Source organism: Dama dama, chromosome 4 (assembly GCF_033118175.1).
Source record: "Dama dama isolate Ldn47 chromosome 4, ASM3311817v1, whole genome shotgun sequence".
NCBI lineage: Eukaryota > Metazoa > Chordata > Mammalia > Artiodactyla > Cervidae > Dama > Dama dama.
This window is the reverse complement of record NC_083684.1, coordinates 71,840,188-71,864,154: the sequence shown is the minus strand read 5'-3', so window position 1 is coordinate 71,864,154 and position 23,967 is coordinate 71,840,188. Positions and strand designations below refer to the sequence as shown.

At 42.3% G+C, this 23,967-nt stretch overlaps 1 protein-coding gene across 1 annotated transcript; it reads right to left on the bottom strand.

Moving 5' to 3' along the window:
- Positions 1 to 1,296: 1,296 nt before the first annotated feature.
- On the bottom strand, positions 1,297 to 14,336 carry LOC133054994 (zinc finger protein 211-like). Its single transcript, XM_061140445.1, is given in 5 exon segments — positions 1,297 to 7,404; positions 7,407 to 8,735; positions 12,713 to 12,839; positions 13,663 to 13,701; positions 14,116 to 14,336. Coding segments are annotated over 4 exon segments (1,608 nt in total). The 5' UTR covers positions 13,696 to 13,701; positions 14,116 to 14,336; the 3' UTR covers positions 1,297 to 7,285.
- Positions 14,337 to 23,967: the final 9,631 nt, after the last annotated feature.

The following is a 23,967-nucleotide window of genomic DNA, read 5'->3' as shown; positions in this document are numbered from 1 at the left end:
AGAAAGCAAGAGTCCTGGGAAGTCTCTGGAGGTCCAGTGGTTGGGACTCTGAGCTCTCACTGCTGAGGGAGTGGGTTGAATTCCTGGTCAGGGAACTAAAATCTCTCTTTCACAAACACACACACACACACACACAAAAATCTCGCACACACACACACAGCAAAGCCTACACACACACACACACACACACACACACACAGAGCAAAGCCTACACACACACACACACACACAGAGCAAAGCCTACACACACACACACACACACACACACACAGAGCAAAGCCTACACACACACACACACACACACACACACACACACAGAGCAAAGCCTACACACACACACACACACACACACACACAGAGCAAAGCCTACACACACACACACACACACACACACACACAGAGCAAAGCCTACACACACACACACACACAGAGCAAAGCCTACACACACACACACACACACACACACAGAGCAAAGCCTACACACACACACACACACACACACACACACACACAGAGCAAAGCCTACACACACACACACACACACACACACACACAGAGCAAAGCCTACACACACACACACACACACACACACACACACAGAGCAAAGCCTACACACACACACACACACACACACACAGAGCAAAGCCTACACACACACACACACACAGAGCAAAGCCTACACACACACACACACACACAGAGCAAAGCCTACACACACACACACACACACACACACACACACACACAGAGCAAAGCCTACACACACACACACACACACACACACACAGAGCAAAGCCTACACACACACACACACAGAGCAAAGCCTACACACACACACACACACACAGAGCAAAGCCTACACACACACACACACACACACACACACACACAGAGCAAAGCCTCCTAATCAGCAAATGGTACAGCTCATTGAACTTGAGGGTGCGGCAGTGTTTCTCAGATCTCCCAATGTGTGAGTGCTCAATTATGTCTGACTCTTTGCAACCCCATGGACTGCAGCCTGCCAGGCTCCTCTGGCCTTGGGGTTTCCCAGGTTGCCATTTCCTCCTCCAAGGGATCTTTCTGACTTAGGGATTGAACCCGCGTCTCCTACATTGGCAGGCGGATTCTTTACCATTGAGCCACCTGCGAAGCCTTCTTCCATCTCCCAGTGGCCCTTGGTCTGCAGCCATTTAGTCTAGCTCAGAGATTGCTACCAACTCAGCTTGTTGGGTTTTCCTAATAAATAGAAATCAATAAAAAGCCAGATGAGAAATTCAGGCAAGGCTTTATTGGAACTTGTGTCACAGAACAACAGAGCAAGCACAGGGAGCAGATGCCCTTGCTGGCTCCCGGAGGAGGGGCAAGCAGGTCCCTTAAATGCAGCGAGGGCAGGGGCAGATCAGGGGGTCTGCCCACCCCTCTGTGGAGGTACTGTGTGCAGGGATCATGTGTAGTACTTCCTGTAATTTAGCTTTTGCTCCTAGCATGCAGGTACCTCAAAGCTGGCAGTTGGCTTTGGGCCTTTTTGTATTTTATTGTTTATCATTTGCCCCAACTGCCCACGCATGGAGTTATTTTTAGTCCCTTAAAGCTTCTTTGTATCTGCCATTCAAGGAGATGTTTGTCCGTGCAAGCACTGCAGCAAAGGGTTTCAGGTCCTACATCCCAGCCTGTCTCCAGGTGAGGAGCAAATCTTCAGTTATGTCACCTGGGGTGGCCCCTCAGAACTGGGCAGCTGAGGGCCAGATCCCAGGCCTTCGTTTTCCTGTTAGATGTGAACATCCAACCTCAGTAGGCTTTTAGTCTATGGCAGTGGTGGATACACATGACGCACACATCCATACTTACTATAACGCTTTGAAACTGATGTTTTTTTCCCCCTTGTGTCAGTAGTTCATTTCTTCATATTGATGGGGAGTACTCTACTGATAAATATAACACTTTCTTAACCATCCATCTGTAGATGGATGTTTGTTTTTGCTACCTAGTTGTAGGCTTTGAAGAATAAAGTTCCTGGAAATGTAAGAATTGCTGTTTAGTCACTAACTTACGTCTGCCTCTTTTGCGACCCCATGGACTGTAGCCTACCAGGCTCCTCTGTCCATGGGAGTCTCCAGGCAGATGGATTCTTTATCACTGAGCCACCAGGGAAGCCCAAATGCGCGAATACATACAAGTATTTCTGTGGACACAGGGTTTCCATTTCAATTATAGTGAGGAATAAGTGGATGATTAACTTTATCAACCGCTAGTGTTTCCAAGTTTTTGACTATGCATTCCTACCAGCAATGTATGAGTTCTGCTTTTCTTCGTATCGTATCTTCAACACCAGGATATTGTCAGTCTTTTAATGTTACCCATGAAAATGAGTGTGCAGAGGGGCCTCACTGTGGTTTTCACTCATATTTCCTTAAACAATAATGATGCTATTTTCATGTGATTATTTACAATTCATATAGAACCCACCTGCAAAGCAGGAGACACAGATTTGATCCCTGGGTTGGGAAGATCCTCTGGAAAAGGAAATGGCAACCCATTCCAGTATTTTTGCCTGGGAATTCCCATGGACAGAGGAGCCTGGCAGGCTACATTTACGGGGTTGCCAAAGAGTTGGACATGACTGAGTGACTAAACAATACATATAACAGTAAAGTATTGACCTATAAAGACTGAATGGCATGTTCATTTGAGTTACATGAGGTATAGGGGCCTCAATGGATGGGATCAATGTATTGTAATCCACCATAAGATGCCAACCCTCCCAGGATACTTAACATCTATGGTGGTGTCTCAGATGTAAACAAAATTGGTTACTTCTCACTTTATGCTAATGAACCTCATTTTTATATAAAAGATAATTTTTTGTTATGTCTTCCAGATGATTTCTGGTCTTTTCTCATGTAATTGGCCAAATTGTGTTACTTTTGTCTACTAATTCCTTTTGCTATTTTGTGCTTAAAATTATTTGGAAAAGATCATGTAAACACAGATGAGGATAAATCTAACACAAATATTTTCCTTCCCATCTGTATAAGTATGAAATGAATCAATTATTGTTGTGAATCCTTTCAGTGACATTTGGATTCACTTACAGTGGCATCTGTTTTCCCTCTCTGGATCTGACCTCCTGGCTGTCGGATTTATTTCCATTGTGCTATTTTAGCCCCTGCCAGAAGGTGGTAAAGAACTTGCCTGCCAATACAGGAGACAGAAGAGTCGCAAGTTCAATCCAGATTGGGAAGACCCCATGGAGAAAAGCAGGGCAGCTGCCCACTTGCATGGAGAATTCCATGCACATAGGAACCTGGTGAGCTACAGCCCACAGGGTCACAAAGAATGGGACACAACTGAAGTGACTTAGCACACACAGATGCCTGCATACAGCTGCATGGTTGTAGCTTGTGAAACATGCCCTTCAAGACCCAGCCCTGAAATAGGCAACTATTTTCTTCCCAAAACATTAGCGCTAATTATATTTGTGATTACAGTATTTACCAAATATAGACAATTGATATGTGAGAAAGAGAGAGATACAGTCTTCAATAAATCCTAGTCTATATGCACTGGATAACTTCAGAAATTAGGGCCTAAAATTTGCTCCTCTGTTAAGTATGGGTGATAGTATTGAGAATGTCTAGAGCTAAAAACACTAAATTATAACTACGCTCCCTCTTGGTGGCTCAGACGGTAAAAGCATCTGCCTATAATGCAGGAGACCCGGGTTCAATCCCTGGGTCGGGAAGATCCCCTGGAGAAGGAAATGGCAACCCACTCCAGTATTCTTGCCTGGAAAATCCTATGGACAGAGGAGCCTGGTAGGCTACAGTCCGTGAGGTCACAAAGAGTCGGACACGACTGAGTGACTTCACTTTCACTTTCATGCTCCCTCTGATTGCTTTTAAATGTACTGAAATTCCCCAATCCCTTTATAGAACCCCAATTATTCTGAATTATGGTGGATTACTCAGGGCTTTTCCCTCAACAAGAACACAGACACAAATTATCAAAGGATTCATACTGGAAACAGTATGGTTTTTTTTTTTAACAGTGTGGTTTTGACTCCAAAATAAAATGCTAGAAAATTGCATCTCAACTTCTTTTTTGTTTTGCATCTCAACTTTTAATATGCATTTTCCTTTTTTGCCTGCACTGCACAGCATTCGGGATCTTAATTCCCCAACCAAAGATGGAACCTGTGTCCCCTGCAATGGAGGTGTGGAGCTCTAACCACTAGACTGCCAGGGAATTCCCAATAAGCATTCTTTCTGATCCCTTGTGTGAAAAACAATTTAAAAGTTTGGTTTTTTGTTTTTTTCCCTCAACATTTGCCTGTACTTGAAATATCCCGCATGCTCTGCTTTTTTCTTCTTGAATAACTGAGATAGTGAACTGAATAATTTAACTGAGTGTCACTAATATTAACTGAATAAGTGTCATTAATATATCAGTAGATGGTCTTTTGTTTCCAATGAATATTTTGGTTTCAGGGGTGTTTTAAGTGTGTATCAAAACATCAAAATGTACATCTTGAACACATGCAGTATGTAATGTTCAGTCAATTATACTTTCATGAAACAAATATTCAAAACTTGTCACCTCCTAATAATTTTACTGTTTTACTATTATCTGAGTCCTACAGATTATTGTAGTTCCTGGAGTTAGAATGATGGATTTCTAGCAACTCTTCCCAACTCCACGTTCGGTGAAACCATGTTGGCAGTTTGAAACTGGCCAAAGTGAGAGTATTTATACAAGGGAAATTGGAAAACACTACAAACCAAGACTTAATATGTTTTTGAAAGCCTAGGCTTAAGAATATATAAACAATGCAGATTAAACTTATGTAAGTATATGGTGAATGTGGTAACTACATTGTACAGAATGCATAGAAATTAAGGAACAAAAATGAGCTGATTACTTGTTAATAAAAAGGTAAATAATCACAATATTAAAAGTAAAATGAGAAAAAAAATAAAACAAGTATAGATATATATAGATATTTCACCAAGAAGATATACAGATGGCAAATAAACACACTAAAAAAAAATGTTCAACACCATGAATCCTTGTGTTTCCTTACTAAAAGGGTAAATTCAAAAGACTGACCATATCAAGTACCAGCAAAAATGTAGAGGCATTTTACATAAACCTGTTGGGTATATAAAAGTAAACAATGATTTAAGGTCACCATTTAGCCATTTTGTAAGTTAAACATTCACCTATTCTGACTCAGGTATTATACTTTGAGTTATTAACACAAGACAAGTGAAAATACATATATACAAAAGTACATAAAACTGTTCTATCAACTTTACTTAGAATAGCCAAAACTGGAAGTAACCCAAATTCTCTTAACCAGATGAATGAATAAATAAATGGAATAAGTATAGAAAAGATACCTAGTTCAGCAATAAAAAGAATTAACTATTTTTATATAAATAATTGAAGAATCTCAAAATAATTATGAACCATGAATAAAATCAGAAAAAATTAAACATTTTAAGAATAAAATCAGATATAAATCTAGAACACACAAAATAATCTATTGGAAGGTAAATCAATGATGGCTGAAACTTACATTATTGTGATTATGATGAGGTTTTCTTGGTTTACATGTAAATTTTAAATTGCATACTTCAAATAGACACAGAATACTGCATGATGACTAGAATAAAAATTTATAAAATGGTTCAAAAGCAAAACATAGATATCCCACTCTTTTCAGAAAATCAGGCTTGGCAATCCTATATTACCTCTCTTTCCTGACGACCTTGGAGGAGCAGCCTTGCCTTAGTGGTAGCAAATACTGATGAGTAATAGATCCCTTCCCACCTGAGTTAACAGGAATGCTGGCTGGCCACAGAGCCACGCTGTGGACTAAGGGTTCTCCTTTCTCTCTCTGTTTCTCTGCCTCTGTGGCAAGGGGCTTTGGCTGAACACCCCAGAGAGGATGTAGGAGTCCAGAAAACCAATAGCTTATTTTCTGTGACAATGAACTCAGTCACAAAAGACACACGACTGAAGGCTGGGAATTTCTGGGCATCTGTGCACATTGATACTGCACAGTCACTGGAGCATCTGTTGATACAACTGGAGAAGGGGCACACTCCACCTACTTCACTGCAGTCTCCTCTGCTCCAGGGTACTTTACCAAGAGGGCTCCCCCCAGCCCTGTAGTCTTACAGTGGCACTATCTAGTGAACTCTGGGGATCAGGGATGTGGTTCTTTCATAGGTTAACTGCTAAGCATTATGTGATAGTCACTCTGAATAACAATTCATGTTCCCAGAAGTACTAGAGGTTGGCACAACTTCCTGGCTTCCCAGGGTGTTTTCTGAGTCCACAAAAAATGCTGATACACAGTCCACAAGTCAGGACCCCAAAGCTCTGCGGTCTTTCCTAGGAGACTTTGGGAGAACAATGTGCCAAAACCAGAAAGACAGCTATATGCTTCATTCATACTGACATGTGAGGCAAACAGTGTACCTGACCCCTATGAAATCTGTGCCACCCTCAATGCTGGTATAGCCTAGCTGTCTTCAGATCACCTCACACAGTGAATAGAACCCCCAGACCAAAGGGGGCTTAATATTAATGCCTTTATTATTGCAAAGTGCAAAGTAATATGAGGCATGCAGTTCCCAGCTTGGTTCTCCAGTTCCTCCAGACTTAGAGGCTGAGAAAATCCAAGAGAAGTATCACTAGAAACTAACATGTCCCTGAAAATGCAGGCCTTTCTGTCAAGTCACCAACAGAATTCAGACTGGGTCCACTGGGCCCAAACTGAATGAGGTTCATGCCCTACTGTGGAAATGAGAAGGGAAAGAGGATGCCATAAGAGCTAAGACTACTCATTACTTCCATCCACAAAGGGGATGGGACAGAGGTCAGCTTACCTAAGCATGTCGGGAGGTAATTTTTGCACACTGTGGACCTGCCAGGTGATAGAGATGAAATGAATTCTGCCATAGAACTGGCAGTGACATAAAGCTGGTGAGGGTCCTGGGAGGTAAGAAACTGTAACACAACTCCTAAGAGATTCTCACATACCTGGAACTTGAGGGGAATGCCCCTACTGCAGATTTTCTGATATATGAGTTTTAATTCAGGCAGATGGCTCCCTCACAACTTATTTCCTCCAGTGTAATTATACTAGACTGCATCTGCTGGCACATCTAAGGCCTTTCACCAGTGTGAAGTCTCTAGTATAGAATGAGGCCGTATTAGCAGCTAACAGATTGCCCACATTCACTGCACTCTTAAGATATTTTTCACTGTGAACTCTCTAATGCTGAATGAGGCTGGAACTTTGGCTAAAGGATTTTCCACTGTCCCCAGACTCATGAAATCTTTCTCCAGTGTGAATATTCAGGTGTTCATTGAGGTTAGATTTGCAATTAAAGATTTCCCACTTTCTTTTCTCTGATGAGGCCGTTCTCCAGTGTGACCTTTCCGGTGGTAAATGAGGCTAAATTTTCGGCTAAAAGATTTCCCACATTCATGACATTCATAAGGCCTCTCTCCAGTGTGAATTCTCTGATGTTGAATGAGGATGGATCTTTGAGTAAAAGATTGTCCACATTCTGCACAATCATAAGGCCTTTCTCCAGAGTGAACTCTCAGGTGGTTAATGAGGTTAGATTTGCAGCTAAAGGATTTTGCACATTCCTGACACTTATAAGGCCTCTCTCCAGTGTGAACTCTCAGGTGGATAATGAGGTTAGATTTGCAGCTAAATGATTTTCCACATTCCCTACACTCATAAGGCCTTTCTCCTGTGTGGATTTTCTGATGTGAACTGAGGCTAGAGCTTTGTTTAAAGGATTTCCCACATTTACTGCACTCATAAGGTCTTTCTCCAGTGTGAAGTCTCCGGTGATGAATGAGGGTGGAGCTTCGGCTAAAGGATTTTCCGCATTCACCACACTGATGAAGCCGTTCTCTACAGAGACCTTTCTGATGTTGAACAAAGTTGGATCTTTGACTAAAAGATTTTCCACATTCTTTGTACACATAAGGTTTTTCTCCAGTGTGAATTTTCCTGTGGGTCTTCAGGCTGTTGCTTCGGGTAAAGGATTTTCCACATTCATGGCATTCATAAGGCCTTTCTCCAGTGTGGACTTTCTGGTGCTGAATCAGATTCCACCTTCGGGTAGAGGTTTTTCCACATTTGCTGCACTCATAAAGCCCTTCTCTAGTGAGGACTCGTTGGTCCTCAACAAGTGTATCTGTGCAGTTGAGGATTTTTTTGCCTTCTCCCCAGTTCCGATGCCTTTCCCCACCATGAAAGACAGCCTCACACTCATTATTGTTGTTTGGGTTCTCATTAGTGTGAGTGACCAGTTGATGGAAAAATCCCATGCTGGCTAAGTCGTCTTTCCTTATTCCCTCAGACAAAAAGGATTCCCCTGACACATGGGTTTCACAGCTCTTTATAATCAAGGCTGTGTCCACAGAAGTTCTGATGGGTATCTCTCTAATGTGTTGCCCCTGATATTGCTGAAGGTTGGCAGAGATATAGAATTGATTCCCACACGTGTATGGTTTCTGCCCAAGATGTGCTTCCTGATGCTCAGGCAAGTGAAAATTATCTCTCAAGACTGGGCCACACTTCTCAAAGGGCTGCTCCTTCTGGGGAGATGAATCTGCCTTGAGAGTCTTGATCTGTGACACTCCTTCTACAGAAATGCTTTTTTCAGAAGGTGCTCCCTTATCTTCTACTCCATGCCAACAGCCTGAAATTAAAGAAGTGATGGTGAAGTACACGTTAACCTTTCTGAGAAGGCATCACAAATGTAACTTGATACATCAAAGAATCAGTCCATGAAACTGTTTTCAGGAAAAGGAAGTTGGGGTCACCTTAAGAAAGCAACTTCTGTGCACCACTCAGTCCCTAAGGTCAAAGAACGGTGCAGGCCTCAATAGGCACAGGACACAAAGAAAGGCCCAGGGGGAAAGGCACGTGCTACAGATCATTCTCTGTCAATGGCCTTATTTTTTTTGGCCATGACACTTGGCATGTGGGATGCAGGGATTGAATCAGTGCCCCCTGCAGAGGAAGCACAGAGTCTTAACCACTGGACCACCAGGTAGGGCATGTCAATAGCTTTTAGCAGGATTATATCTGCTGATGACATGTGATGCTGTGCAGAAGTCTCTTTCAGGTCCAGAAAAATCTGACTGGAACAGAGGTTAACAGGAGTTTAAGGATTATTAGATAGGTGCATACCTTTGTAGGAACACTACAAAGGGGGAAAGCACTGAGGAGGGAAGAGTGTGAGGAATGAGTAAGGTAAGCAGTCCAGAGAGGTGGACAGTAGCTCTCAGCTGGAGTCAGAATATAAACAACTAACAGAAATGACAAGTCAGTAAAGTGTGGAGAAGGAAAGATGGAGATGAGCTTGGCCACTGGCAATGGCACCAAAACAGAAGTAAAACAAGAGAGATTCTTGATATGACTTCAACCAAGACCTGAAGTCATGTCCTCTCCCATTTGCTATTCATCTGTGTCAGGTCCCCTCTGGGCCCATCTTGTGGAGAGTGGAGTCCTATGCCTCCAGGGAAGCACAAAAGACTCTTCCTCTAGCCCCAGTTGAGCTACTGCATGACATCTGGATGATACAACTCCAAAAGGAAGGACAGGACAAGTCAGCAGCCAATACTAGCCCAGAAAACTCAGGACACAACAGATCACAGCAAACATATTTCAAATATTACAAATAGTACCTATGGACACAACAAAAGAGTGTCAGAGTAGTAAAGATGGCAGAGTAGTAAGATGTAGGAGTAAGTAAGCAGGAAGATGGCAGAGTAGTAAAACCAGGTGTTTTCCCACCTGGACAACAACTACAGTGGTAGAATCAGTCTGATGTAACCACTTTGTAATGCAAAATTGCTTTAATTTATGTCATTTGGAGCTTTTACTATTACTCTGATATTTAAAAAAAAGACACACAAAGACACCAAAAGAAACCTACAGGGGAATATATTTGATGATTATCAGTGCAAAATTAATCAATAAAATACTAGCAAACTGTATTCAGCAGCATAATAAAAAGATGTTTGCCACAAACAACTGGGATTTATATCTAGAATGCCAGGATGATTCAACATACAAAGTTTGATCAATGTAATATATCACTTTAACAGAAAGGAAAAAAATGTTATCACCTCAGTCAATGTACAAAACACACCTGACAAAATTCAACACCATTTTATGATGAAAATACTCAACTATGAAACTATGACTAGAAGGAAACTAGCTTAACATAATGGAAGCAAAAAATTAAAAACCCACAGCAAACATTAAACGCAATAGTAAAAGACTGAAAACTATTTTTCCAAGATCACAAATAAGAAAAGAATGCCAGCTTCCAACACTACTATTCAACATACTATTAGAAATTCTAGACAGACCAATTAGGCAAGAAAGACAAAAGTCATCCAAAAGAGAAAAGAAGGAAGTAAGAATCACCACATCTCATGAAATCTTAAAAATTCCACCACAAAACTGTTAGAATAAATCAAGTTAGCAAAGAAAGAGAATATAAAATGGAAAAAAAATCAGTTATATTTCTATACACTAACAATCAACAGGAAACTAAGAAAACAATTCCACAGATAAAAGTATTTGTCAAAAGAACAAATTACCAAATTTAACCAAGGAAGTAAGATTTGTTCATTAAAAATTACAAAACATAGCTAAAAGAATTACAGACAGTAAATGGAAAAACTTCTATGCTCATGGATTAGAACACTTAATATTGAAGATGTCAAAACTATCCAAAAAAACCCCCCAAAAACCAAACTAACCACAACATCTACATGTTCAATGCAATCCTATAAAAAATCCAGTGAGAATTTCTGTGGTAATAGAAAAATTCATCCTAAAATTCATATGGAATCTCAAGAGACACCAAACAGCCAAAACAAACTTGAAAAAGAACAAAGTTGAAGGAGTCACATGTCTAAATATCAAATCAAATACCACTGTAAAGCTACAGTAATCAAAACAGCGTGATACTGGAATCCAGGCAGACATATAAACCAATGAAAGAATAAAGAGCTCAAAAATAAGCTTGCTCATGTAAGTTCAAACAGTTTTCAAAAAGAAGGCCAATACCATTCAAAAAGGAAAAACAGACTTTTCAACACATGATGCCGGGAAAACTGAATATCCACATGCATAGGAATGAAGTTGCATGGTACATAAATTAACTCAAAATGGATCAAAGATCTAAACTTAACAGCGACAACCACAAAACTCTTAAAAGAAAACATAATGGAAAAGTTTCAAGACAACTGCATTTGGCAATGATTTCTTGGATATGACATCAAAGGCACAAGCAACAAAAGAAAAACAAACTGGACTTCATCAAAATGAAAAATTTTGGTACATCAAAGGATGCCATGAACATAAGAACGAGGCAACTGACAGAATGGGAGAAAATATTTGCAAATCACATATCCAACGAAGGGTTAACACTCAAAATATAGAGAGAATTCCTAAAACTCAACAACAAAAATCATCAACTTGATTCAAAAATTCTCAAAAGATTTTTTGAAGAGACATTTCTCCAAAGAAGATAAATAGACAATAAGCACATGAAAAGATGCTCAACATCATTAGTCGTTAGAGAAATGCAAATCAAAACACAATGAGATACCACTTCACACTAATTATAATGGTTATTACTCAAAAAAACAGAAAAGAAGTATATGCAAGAAGAGGAGAAATTGGTACCTTTGTGCAGCTGCTATGGAAAACACTATGGTGATTTTTCAAAAAATTAAAAAAAAAAAAAACTATCACAGATACAGAAATACTGGTTGTGGGTATATACCTAAAAGAATTGAAGCAAGGACAGTAAAAGAAATCTTCACACCCATGTCATAACACCATGATTCACGAGAAACAAAAGGCAGAAGCACCCAACTGTCCACAGATGGAATACTGAGTAAACAAAATCTGTACATACAATATTATTTAGTCATAAAAAGGAAGGAAATTCTGACACATGCTACAACACAGATAAACCTTTAACATATTATGCTAAGTAAGCCAAACATCAAAGGAGAACTACTGTCTGATTCCACCTACATGAGACACTCAGTCAAATTCATAGATACAGAAAGTAGAATGGTGGCTGTCAATGGATGGTAGGAGTTACTGATTAATGGGTATGGAGTTTCTGTTGGATGATTAAAAAGTTCTATGGATGCAGGATTGTGATGGCTGCACAATGAGAATGGACTAAATGCCATTTAGTCCATTAGGCAAATGTTTTGTATATTTCGCGACAACAAAAATAAAGTAAAAAAAACATAACCAAAGGATCTGTAAGTAGTACTTACATTTGTGTAAGCAGTGACTATGTAAGTGACTACACTTACAGCACAGTCAGAAACAAATGTGAGCTATAGGAAAGGAAGGTGCTATACTAGGGTGCTATGGTGCTGAGAGTCACCCAGTGAGGCAGAGGGCAAGACATGGGGGTCCATTAGGCTGACAAAACAACAGTGATACCAAACCCTTCCCTAGGAGGCTTTGGGGCAGTAGGTGCTGTGGTGATACAGATGAGAAGGAGGCGAGCACTCAGCCCAGCCCTTGTAAACACAGCAGAAATCCAGGCAACTAGGGACACACCTGCCCCTGGAGAAAAGAGATGCACAGAGCTTGGCCCAGGGCACAGGGGCAGGTGGAAGAGCTTACCCAGTGAGGATGTAAGTGCAAAGTTCTCCAGCATCACATCGTGGTATAGGCATCTCTGAGCCTCATCAAGGAGAGCCCATTCCTCCCAGGAGAAGTACACAGCCACATCCTCAAAGGTCACACTGCCCTGCCAGGATACAGACAGAAGAGACCATTAACTGCCTCACTCCTGAAGACCCACAATCCACCTCCTCGCACATCTACCCCATCTCCATCTTCCTCCTAAGAGCTCAGAAAAGATTCTGGACCTTGGTGCCATAGCTGTCTGCTTTCTCCTCACTCTCCCACTAACCGCTCTGTTCACGCTGCTGTCCACTCTGCACCCAGTGGAGCCTGTGAAGACCCAGAAGAAATCACCTCCCTCATCTGATCCACACTTCCCACTGCCTCCAGAATAGATGCCAGACTTCACAGGCAGTCATTCCAGGTCTGACTGCTGCTCCCCACACCCAGTTTATTCTCACCAGGAAGGAAGGAGACCTGCAATTCCCTGAACCAGCTTAGTCTCACCTCCAAGCACTTCTTGTTTTCGTGACAAGCTTCCACATCTCTTTCTATTGGTGGCCTGAAATGGGAACCCTTTCATATAACACTTAGACTGGACTTAGGACCCTGAGCTAGGATTTCCCAAGATCTCCATACCATACCCAAGGGCTGGGAAAAGGCCAGATGACAAGTTTCATGACAACCCAAATTTGGAGAAAATTAGAGGGCTTCCCTAGTGGCTCAGACAGGAAAGAAATCTGCCTCTGATGCGGGAGATCTGGTTTCGATCCCCGGGTCGGGAAGATCCCCTGGAGAAGGGTATGGCAACCCACTCCGGTATTCTTGCCTGGAGAATTCCATGGACAGAGGAGCCTGGCGGGCTACAGTCCATGGGATCGCAAACGGTTCGACACGATTGAGCGACTAACACAGTGTTGAGACCAATGAGGGTAACCTCCACTTACCCGATTAGGTTCCAAAAGCACCTCTGCAGCCATGGAAATCTGTGGGAAGAGGTAGGTCTTAGAGGGATGTGATCCTGGCAATTTTCCAGGGGTTCAGGCCTTCCTTGCACACCTGGCGGCACCCGAACCAAGTACCTGGGGCCGAGCATCTAACCTCTGTACCGACTTTCAGCAGCTGTGTGTCATGTTCCCTGCAGACATCAAATGGGCTCCAGGGTTCCCGGTCCTCCCGCCTCAGTCCGACCTTCAAACCTCTGCATCTGGGGGTCCCTCAGCCTGTCACCCTCTCCCATGCGCCATCACACTGTCTGTCAAACACAGGGCCCCACCCAAGACCACCTCACCGCCTGTATCCCGGGGCCGGGGCTGCGGGCACGTGAGGAGGCTTCCCACACACGGAGCTTTAGTGTCCGGTGGGTCGAGGGCGGTGCGGGCCGGAAGGACAGCGTTTACCTGAAGCAGGTCGCTCAGGGCAACCGCCGCTACGGAGCCGCTGGGCCTGGTAAATCCTGGCTCGGACGGACCCGGCAGCAGCGTCTCCAGGCCGCCCCGCAGGCGGCGACGTGCCCGACTCTAGAACCGCCTCCAGTCACTGGGTACTAAGGCTCTTCTAGCGCCTTCTCTGTTACTTCAAGCCTGACTTTACGCACTCGGCCTTAGGACCCAGATAACAACCGAAAAGACCGCAGCGAAGACATCGGAAGTCCCGCCTCACCATGTCACAGAAATGCTGAAATTCTGAGCGTTCATTGGGTAATCGTAGCCGCCTCTCAACGCCTGGCTTTCTGGGTAATGGAGTTCCTGCTGCTACACAGGCCGGCAAGAGGGACGTGTTTGCTTGAATGCCTGGAAAGGCATCAAGCAATCTCCAGGGCTGCAGAGAACAGACCTCCCCGGTTTTCTAGGTCGGGGATAGGCTTCGCTTCCTCTTAAAGGGGCGAAGGCCAATTTATGCGGAGTCCGAAGTGCATTTCGAAAGCCTCAATGAGGTCAATAGTGATGTCTTTAAGCGCTTAGATAATTTAGAGTCCATGTAGTTGACTCTAGTGAACATACACTAGTAGATGCAAGAATCCTTGAAATGCACGCAGACTGAGGAGTTTAAGTAATTTTGTGAGCTTTAGTGAGTTTTGGCCGGGACATTAAAGGAAAAAAAAAAAAAAAATCACTTGGACCATAGTAGACAAGATAGAGGAGGCTTATTGGACATCTCTGAGGAAGACGGACACGATGGGACCCGGGCCTCTCCTTCTTGTTAGTCAATGGGCAGAACTCTGAGAAACATCGTCTGATCCATAAAACATTGGATTATTTTAGCTGAAAAACATAACACTGTTTTACACAGGCACATAATTTTTTTGTAGTAAACAGTCATGTACAAAATGCCACATGAGCTATTTTCTGTTAAAAATCTATTAGAGAGGGCTTCCCAGAAGCCCTCTGCAGTGGTTAAAAAAAAAAAAAAAAATCCTCCTGTCAATGCAGGACACATCGGTTCAATCTGTGGTTCAGGAAGACCACACATGCTGGAAGAGCAGCTAACCCTGTGCGCCACAACTGTTGAGTCTCTGCTCTAAAGCCCAGGATTGAGTGCACTCACTGCAGCTACTGAAGCCTGAGCGCCCTAGAGCTGGTGTGCAGCTGGAAAAGCCGCTGCAATGAGAAGCCCCTGCACTGCTATGAGGAGTACCCCCCGCTCCCTTGATGCAATTAGAGAAAAGCCTGGGCAGCAACGAAGACCCAGCACACCCGAAAATTAAAAAGAGATGCTTGCTCCTTGGAAGAAAAGTTATGACAAACTTAGTGTATTAAAAAGCAGAGAAATCACTTTGCCAACAAAGGTCCATATAGTCAAAGCTATAGTTTTCCACTAGTCATGTACAGATGGGAGAGTTGAACCATAAAGAAAGCTGAATGCCTAAGAATTGATGCTTCCGAACTATGGTGCTCGAAAAGACTCTCGAGAGTCCCTTGGACTGCAAGGAAATCAAACGAGTCAATCCTAAAGAAAATCAACCCTGACTATTCATTGGAAGGACTGATGCTGAATCTGAAGCTCCAACACTTTGGCCACCTGATGCCAAGAGCCGACTCATTGGAAAAGACCCTGATGCTGGGAAAGAATGAAAACAAAAGGAGAAGGGAGCAATAGAGAATGAGACGGTTGAATGTCATCACTGAATGGACATGAGTTTGAGCAAACTGTGGGAGATAGTGAAGGACAGGGAAGCCTGGCTTGCTGCAGTCCATGGGGTCACAAAGAGTTGGACACAACTTAGCAACTGAATGACAACAATAAAAAGAGAACGTAACTTAAAAAAAGAATCTATTAGAGGAACATGTGTGGGTTACAGATTAAGTGAGAAGGCTGTGTGCAGCCATTTAAATTTGCAGCTTATGATTCATTTATGTGATTTATTACACTTTGTGCATGCTTAGTCACTTTTGACTCTTTCCCACCCTTTGGACTGTAGCCCGCTAGGCTCCTCTGTCCATGGAATTTTTCAGGCAAGAATACTGGAATGGGTTGCCATTTCCCTTTCCACAGAATTTTCCTGACCCAGGGATCAAATCTGCATCTCCAATACCTCCTGCATTGCGACAGATTCTTTACCAGCTGAGCCAATGGGGAACCCTGATTTCTGATTAACCACCCTGATTACTCATTTATTCCATAATCCCCCCAAATTGAATATATGATTATTTCCTTGGTCTGAATGTGACAAATATTATAGCCTTGCAGTGATGATAGAATTTTACAAATACTTCGTTAAAGACTCCGCTTAACACATGTCCCCAGCCAAAACAAAACACAAAACCAGTTGTGCGCTTATAAACACCACCATCACACAGACCTCAGGAGTCAACGCAGTAGATTTACCTTCTTCATTTTAAAACTCACCAGGGCCTATGTCCTGAAGTTTTTAGAAGGTAGGCTATGAGGGTGTGTTTAATGAGGATAAAGTGAGAGAAATTCAGACAATATAGCTGAGAAGAGAGAAGATGACAGGCTTCCTGAATGAGGTGGAATAGCAGGATGACATGTCTCTGGTTCCCTTAGCAAATATCTTTTTCTGTTTGAATATGCTTGTGCCTGTCTGTCTATCTATCTACCTACCATCTATGTATTTAAAATTTACATATATTAGGGAGCCCAACAATCTTGGCATCACTGAAGGTACTGATCATTCTGGCCCCTAAAGTCCTGCAGTACCTTGGAAGTAATAATGACTCATCATTTCTCCTGATCATAGAGGTCAATAAGAAATTTAGTGTCTCTGTTTACAGAGAGTTGGGGTAAGTTGTCTATAGTCTATCTAATAGCCTTCAGAACAGTTACCTGATTTTGTAATACATGCTTTCTAAGAACCGAAACTTATCTGAAATTAAGAGCTACTTAAAAACTTGAATTTGTTTCAAGGACAGTGACTGTTGATACAGAGTATGTTCAAGTGGGCAAATGGGACATATACATCTAAGATAAAGGCTTGGGATTCCATGATCTCAGCTCCTTGTTGGGAAGTGATTATCACTCCACCTGTAATTGCAGTAACAGTGACTGCAAAGAGAATAGAAGTTATCTGTGACAAACATTTGGACTTCTGTAAAGCACTGAAAGAGAATCACTAAAAATGACTAATACAGATATCCACCACAAGTGGCAGGAACAGATGTGGGAGAATAGTTCCAGTGGGATGTGAGGAAAGGACCCTGAGATCTAACAGCAAGAGAGGGGAGCCCATCAAGACTCAATCCAGGGACTTACCTGATGGTTCAGCAGCTAGGAAGTGGCCCAGGTTAGATACCTGATCAAAAAACTAGATCCCACATGCCACAACTAAGACCCCATGCAGTCAAAGACATACATATATATATATATATATATATATATAATATATATATATACACACACTGCTGCTGCTGCTGCTGCTGCTAAGTCGCTTCAGTCGTGTCCAACTCTGTGCGACCCCATAGACGGCAGCCCACCGGGCTCCCCCATCCCTGGGATTCTCCAGGCAAGAACACTGGAGTGGGTTGCCATTTCCTTCTCCAGTGCATGAAAGTGAAAAGTGAAAAGTGAAAGTGAAGTCGCTCAGTCGTGTCCGACTGTCCGCAACCCCATGGACGGCAGCCTACCAGGCTCCTCTGTCCATGGGATTTTCCAGGCAAGAGTACTGGAGTGGGTTGCCATTGCCTTCTCCATATATATACACAAATATATATATAAATCTGAAAAATAAGAATCAATTCAAGATTCCTTATGAGTGTGAAGTCTTTGTTTTAACATATGATTCCTCCTCACAGGTACTCATTTTTCATAAATTCTTTTTTTCATTTATTTTTATTAGTTGGAGGCTAATTACTTCACAACATTGCAGTGGGTTTTGTCATACATTGACATGAATCAGCCTCATTTTTCATAAACATTTTTAATGTGTAATTTCAATTCATACATACATGTCAATGTACAGACATACACATGCAAACACACAAAACTAACACATGTACTTTTATTTTAAAAATCACCAATGCATGTGTATTTATGAATGTGTATGATTACATGTATATAAGTCAAAGTGTTAGTCCCTCAGTCATATCTGACTCTCTGTGACCCCATAAACTGTAGTCCACCCACTCCTCTTTCCCAGGCAAGAATACTGGAGTGAGTAGCCATTTTCTTCTCCAGGGCATCTTCTCAACCCAGGGACCGAACCCAGGTCACCCTAATTGCAGGCAGATTCTTTTCCATCTGAGCCATGAGTGAAGCCCATAGGTGTATATATATATGTTTTTCTTTCTCTCACTCAGAAAAAGAAAGATAACCTCACTTAATGTTCTGCCACTCTTTACTAAACAGCATCAGTACATTCTGGGCATGCATTGATAGAGAGAACTCGGCACAAACCCATCCACAGCTGACAAGTGTCCCATCAAGAAGATACACCATAATTAATACAATCAATTTCCCATTGATTGAAACAATTATATATTTTCCTCATGTTATTTTTTCTTGATATCGACTCAAAGTCATGTGATGTAATGCACAGCATGCTGAGTATAATTAATAACAATGTATTGGGCTTCCCTGGTGGCACAGTGGTAAAGGTTCTGCCTGCCAATGCAGGGGGCTGGGGTTCGATCCCTGGTCCAGGAAGACTCATCATCCTGCCAAGCCTTTGCACCACAACTACTGAAACCCGTGCTCTGAAACAAGAGAAGCCACTGCAGTGAGAAACCTGTGCACCGAAACTAGAGAGTAGCCCCTGCAACTAGAGAAAGTCCATGTAAAGCAACGACGATCCAGTGCAGCCAAAAAAAAAAAGTATTGTGTATTTGAAAGTGCTTAGAGAGTAGATCTTAAAATTTCTTATTACAAGGAAAAAATTGTGGGGACTTCTCTGGTGGTCCAGCAGTTAAGACTCTGCACTCCCAACTCAGGGGCCTGGGCTGGATCCCTGGTTAAGGAACTAGATCCCACATGCTGCAACCAAGAGTTGGAATGCTGTAACTAAAGATCACACATGTCACAAGTAAGACCTGACGCAGCCAAATAAATAAATGAATAAAAAAAGAAAAAAATTGTAAACATGTACCGTGATATACATTAACTAGACATATCGTGATCATTGTGCAATATATTCAAATATAAAAAATCACAAGCTGAAATCAAGACTACTGGGAGAAATATCAACAGCCTCAGACATGCAAATGATATCACTCTAATGGCAGAAACTGAAGAGGAACTAAAGAGCCTCTTGATGAGGGTGAAAGAGGAAAGTGAAAAAGCTGGCTTGAAACTCAACATTGAAAAAAACTAAGATCATGGATGGCATCAGTCCCATCACTTCATGGCAAACAGAAGGGGAAGAAGTGGAAGCAGTGACCAATTTTATTTTCTTCGGATCCAAAATCACTGTGAATGGTGACTGCCACCATGAAATTAAAAGATGCTTGCTCCCTAGAAGAAAAGCTATGACAAACCTAGACAGCATATTAAAAAAGCAGAGACATCATTTTGCCAACAAAGGCCCTTGTAGTCAAAGCTATGGTTTTTCCAGGAGTCACATACAGATGTGAGAGCTGGACCATAAAGAAGGCTGAGGGCTGAAGAACTGATGCTTTCAAATTGTGGTGCTGGAGAAGACTCTTAAGAATCCCTAGGACTGCCAGGAGATCAAACTAGTCAATCCTAAAGGAAACCAACCCTGAATATTCATTGGAAGGACTGATGCTGAAGCTGAAGCTGCAACACTTTGGCCACCTGATGCGAAGAGCTGACTCACTGGAAAAAACACTCATGCTGATAAAGACTGAAGGCAAAAAGAGAAGAGGTGGCAGAGGATGAGATGGTTAGATAGCATCACCAAACTCAATGAACATGAATTTGAGCAACTCTGGGAGATGGTGGAGGACAGAGGAGCCTGGCATGCTGCAGTCCATGAGATCGCAAAGAGTTGGACACAACTTGGCGACTGAACAACAACAATGACAAATCTGGAATACATAAATCTCTAGAGAAAGAATGCAGATTGCTGGTTGCCAGGGGGTAGGGTGGGGGTGAGAGTAATTGAGAGAAACTGTTTAATGGGTAAGAGGTTTTACTTTGGAGTGATGGACGTGTTTTGAACTGTGTAGAGGTGGTTGTTGCACCACATTTGCATGCACCTAATGCCACTGAATCTGAAACTGAGTGGGACTCTGGGGCTCCCAGACACGGAGGCCTTTCTGTCCCCCATTTCCTGTAGGCAAGACTCCAGCCATTATGAGGTTCACTGAGTTCCAAAGGGTGGTTCCAAACAGTTGCTAATAAGGGAGAAGCAGTCAAGATTGAAGGCAGCTGAAGAGGGTGGCAGGGGATAAGATGATTAGATAGCATCACTGACTCAGTGGACATGAGTTTGAGCAAACTCTGGGAGATAGTGAAGGACAGCAGAGCCTGGCATGCTGCAGTCCATGGAGTCACAGAGAGTTGGACAGAACTTAGTGACTGAAAAACAACAGCCAAGAAATCACCTGAGGCAAGATTAAGGGGATCAGAGAAGCTCATCAAGATTAGGAGAAGGGAGAGTCAGGGAGTGTGGGGTGGACATGTATACAGGTATTTAAAATGAACCAACAAGGACCTACTGTAGCACAGGGAACTCTGCTCCATGTTATGAGGCAGCCCAGATGGGAGGGGAGTTTGGGGGAGAGTGGATACATGTATATGAATGACTAAGTCCCTTAACTGCTCACCTGAAACTGTCACACCATTGTTAATTGGCTATCAATTACCTAGTTCAGTTCAGTCGCTCAGTCGTGTTCTACTCTTTGCAACCCCACGGACTGCAGCACACCAGGCTTCCCTGTCCATCACCAACTCCCGGAGGAGTTGGCTCAAAACTCATGTCCGTAGAGTCAGTGATGCCATCCAACCATCTCATCCTCTGTCATCCCCTTCTCCTCCTGCCTCCAATCTTTCCCAGTATCAGGGTCTTTTCCAATGAGTCATTAAAATATATATATGGGATCTAGAAAAATGTACTGATGAATGTATTTGCAGGGCAGGAATAGAGAAGCAGGTGCAGAAAACAGACCTGTGGACACAGCAGGGGAAGGAGAGGGTGGGAGAAATTGAGAGAGCTGAAACATAACAGATAGCCAGTGGGAAGTTTCTGTATAAGACAGGGAGCTCAGCCCGGTGCTCCATGACAGTCTAGAGGGGTGAGGTGGGATGGGGGGTGGGAGGGAGGCTCAAGGAGGGGATATATGTATACTTATGGCTGATCCAAGTCCTTGTAGGGCAGAAACCAACACAACATTGTAAAGCCATTATCCTCCAATTAAAAAAAAATTAGGAGACCCTACCACCTGAGACCGTGCCCACACCCTAGTTTTGTCAAAGACCCCAACTTGACTCACTGTTGGAAAAACCCTCATCAAGTTCTCTGGGGTTGAGACACAGAGTTTTTCGAGAAAGAAGCCTATCCTTTTCTAATTCACCCAGAACTCTGTCTCCGGGATTTGTTTTGACACCTGTCTATTTGTTAATTTGGTAACAAACTATTTATTTTAGAAACGTTAATTTAATATTATGTGAATTTTACCTTGATAAATTACCAAAAAGAAATTAGGAGATGCCTTGTGATAACCTATATGCCTCTTTTGTTCTCAGAAATGTGATAATCTGGTAACATTCATGTGTGCTTGGGTGCTAAGTGGCTCAGTCATGTTGGGCTCTTTGCAACCCTATGGACTGTAGCCCACCAGGCCCCTCTGTTCATGGGATTCTCCAGGCAACAATACTGGAGTGGGTTGCCATTTCCTTTCCCAGGGGATCGAACCCATGTCTCTTACTTCTCCTGTAGTGCCAAGCAGGTCTTTTACCATTAGGGCCACAGTAATTCACTGACTATTAAAGTAATTTCATGGAGATGATTTTTCTTCCTCTGGTTTGCAACTTGCACAACTGGGCTGATTTCCATCACTTATCTTGCGGTGCTGGGTAGTGAACCCATTTGAATTTGCAAATCCTAAAATTTTGAAAAAATTATTTAATCTTTAAAAAGTTTTTTTTTATATTGGGTTCACTTGGGCTTCTCTAGTGGCTCAGACCATAAGGAATCTGCCTGCAATGCAGGAGGGTTCCACCTCTGGGTTGGGAAGATACTCTGGAGAAGGAAATGGCAACCCACTCCAGTATGCTTGCCTGTGGAATTCCATGGATAGAGGAGCCTGGCAGGCTACACTTCAATGGGGTCGCAAAAGAGTCAGACGTGACTGAGTGACTCAGCATATATACAAGTATGTCTGGAACAATCGTACTTATTTATTTTATTTTTTGGCCACATCACACGGATCTTAGTTCCCCAATTATGCATTGAACCCATACTCCCTGTGGTGGAAGCCCGGAGCCCTAACCTCTGGACCACAGGGGATTTTCCCTACGAATCCTGCATTTTGAAAAGCAATGAAAAATATGAAGTAAACAACTCTTTCAACATTCAAAAAATGAAGATCATGGCATCTGGTCCCATCACTTCATGGTAAATAGATGGGGAAACAATGGAAACAGTGATATACTATATTTTCTTGGGCTCCAAAATCACTGCAGATGGTGACTGCAGCCATGAAATTAAAAGATACATGTTTCTTGGAAGAAGAGCAATGCCCAATCTAGACAGCATATTAAAAAGCAGAGACATTACTTTGCCAACAGTGGTCCATCTAGTCATAGCTATGGTTTTCCCAGTAGTCATGTATGGATATGGTAGTTGGACCATAAAGAAAGCTGAGTGGCGAAGAGTTGATGCTTTTGAACTGTGGTGGTGAAGACTCTTGAGAGTCCCTTGGACTGCAAGGAGATCCAACCAGTCCATCCTAAAGGAAATCGGTCCTGAATATTCATTGGAAGGACTGATGCTGAAGCTGAAGCTCTAATACTTTGGCCACCTTATGCGAAGAACTGACTCATTGGAAAAGACCCTGATGCTGGGAAAGACTGAAGGCAGGAGGAGAAGGGGATGACCAAGGATGAGGTGGTTGGGTGGCATCACTGACTCTATGGACATGAGTTTGAGCAAGCTCCAGGAGTTGGTGATGGACAGGGAAGCCTGGCGTGCTCCAGTCCATTGGGTCACAAAGAGTCAGACACAACTGAGCAACTGAACTGAAATGAACTCAAACAACTCTTACATGATAGAAACTAAAAGCAAATGAAGTGTATTTTTCTTGAGTGAAGATACATTCTTCAATCAAAAGAGCACTAATTTTTATTAAAGATCTGCTTTTCAAACCTTCTCTAATGAATATTTTCAAATATATATGACATCACATACAATAGAATAATAAGACCCAGGCTCAACAACTGATTATCAGTGCAAGAACATCAAGCCTGTCCATATAAGATGGTCCTCTCTATTTCTCCTGAATTATTTCACAGCAAATGTCAAATGTATAATTTCATGCACACACAATTCAGTATGTGTCTTCAAAACATAGACATCATTTGACTATGAGAACTGAATATTTTTATCACACATGCACAAGATGTATAATTCACACTTATTAAATATTCAGGAAGGATACAGGTTTCCTAATTACTACATACAAATTTTATACTATACTAGATTTTCTTAAAAAAGGGTCCAAACTGATTAGGGTACCCACAGATTATAATTCCAATTGTTCTTATGAGGAAAACCCAGACCATTTGTTAAGGTAACTTCCCATCATCTATTAGTTTCTGGCATTCCAGTGATATTCTTTCTACTACCCTTCTAAAATTTTTCCAGTAAATGTGCATTTACACTAGAAATTTAATGA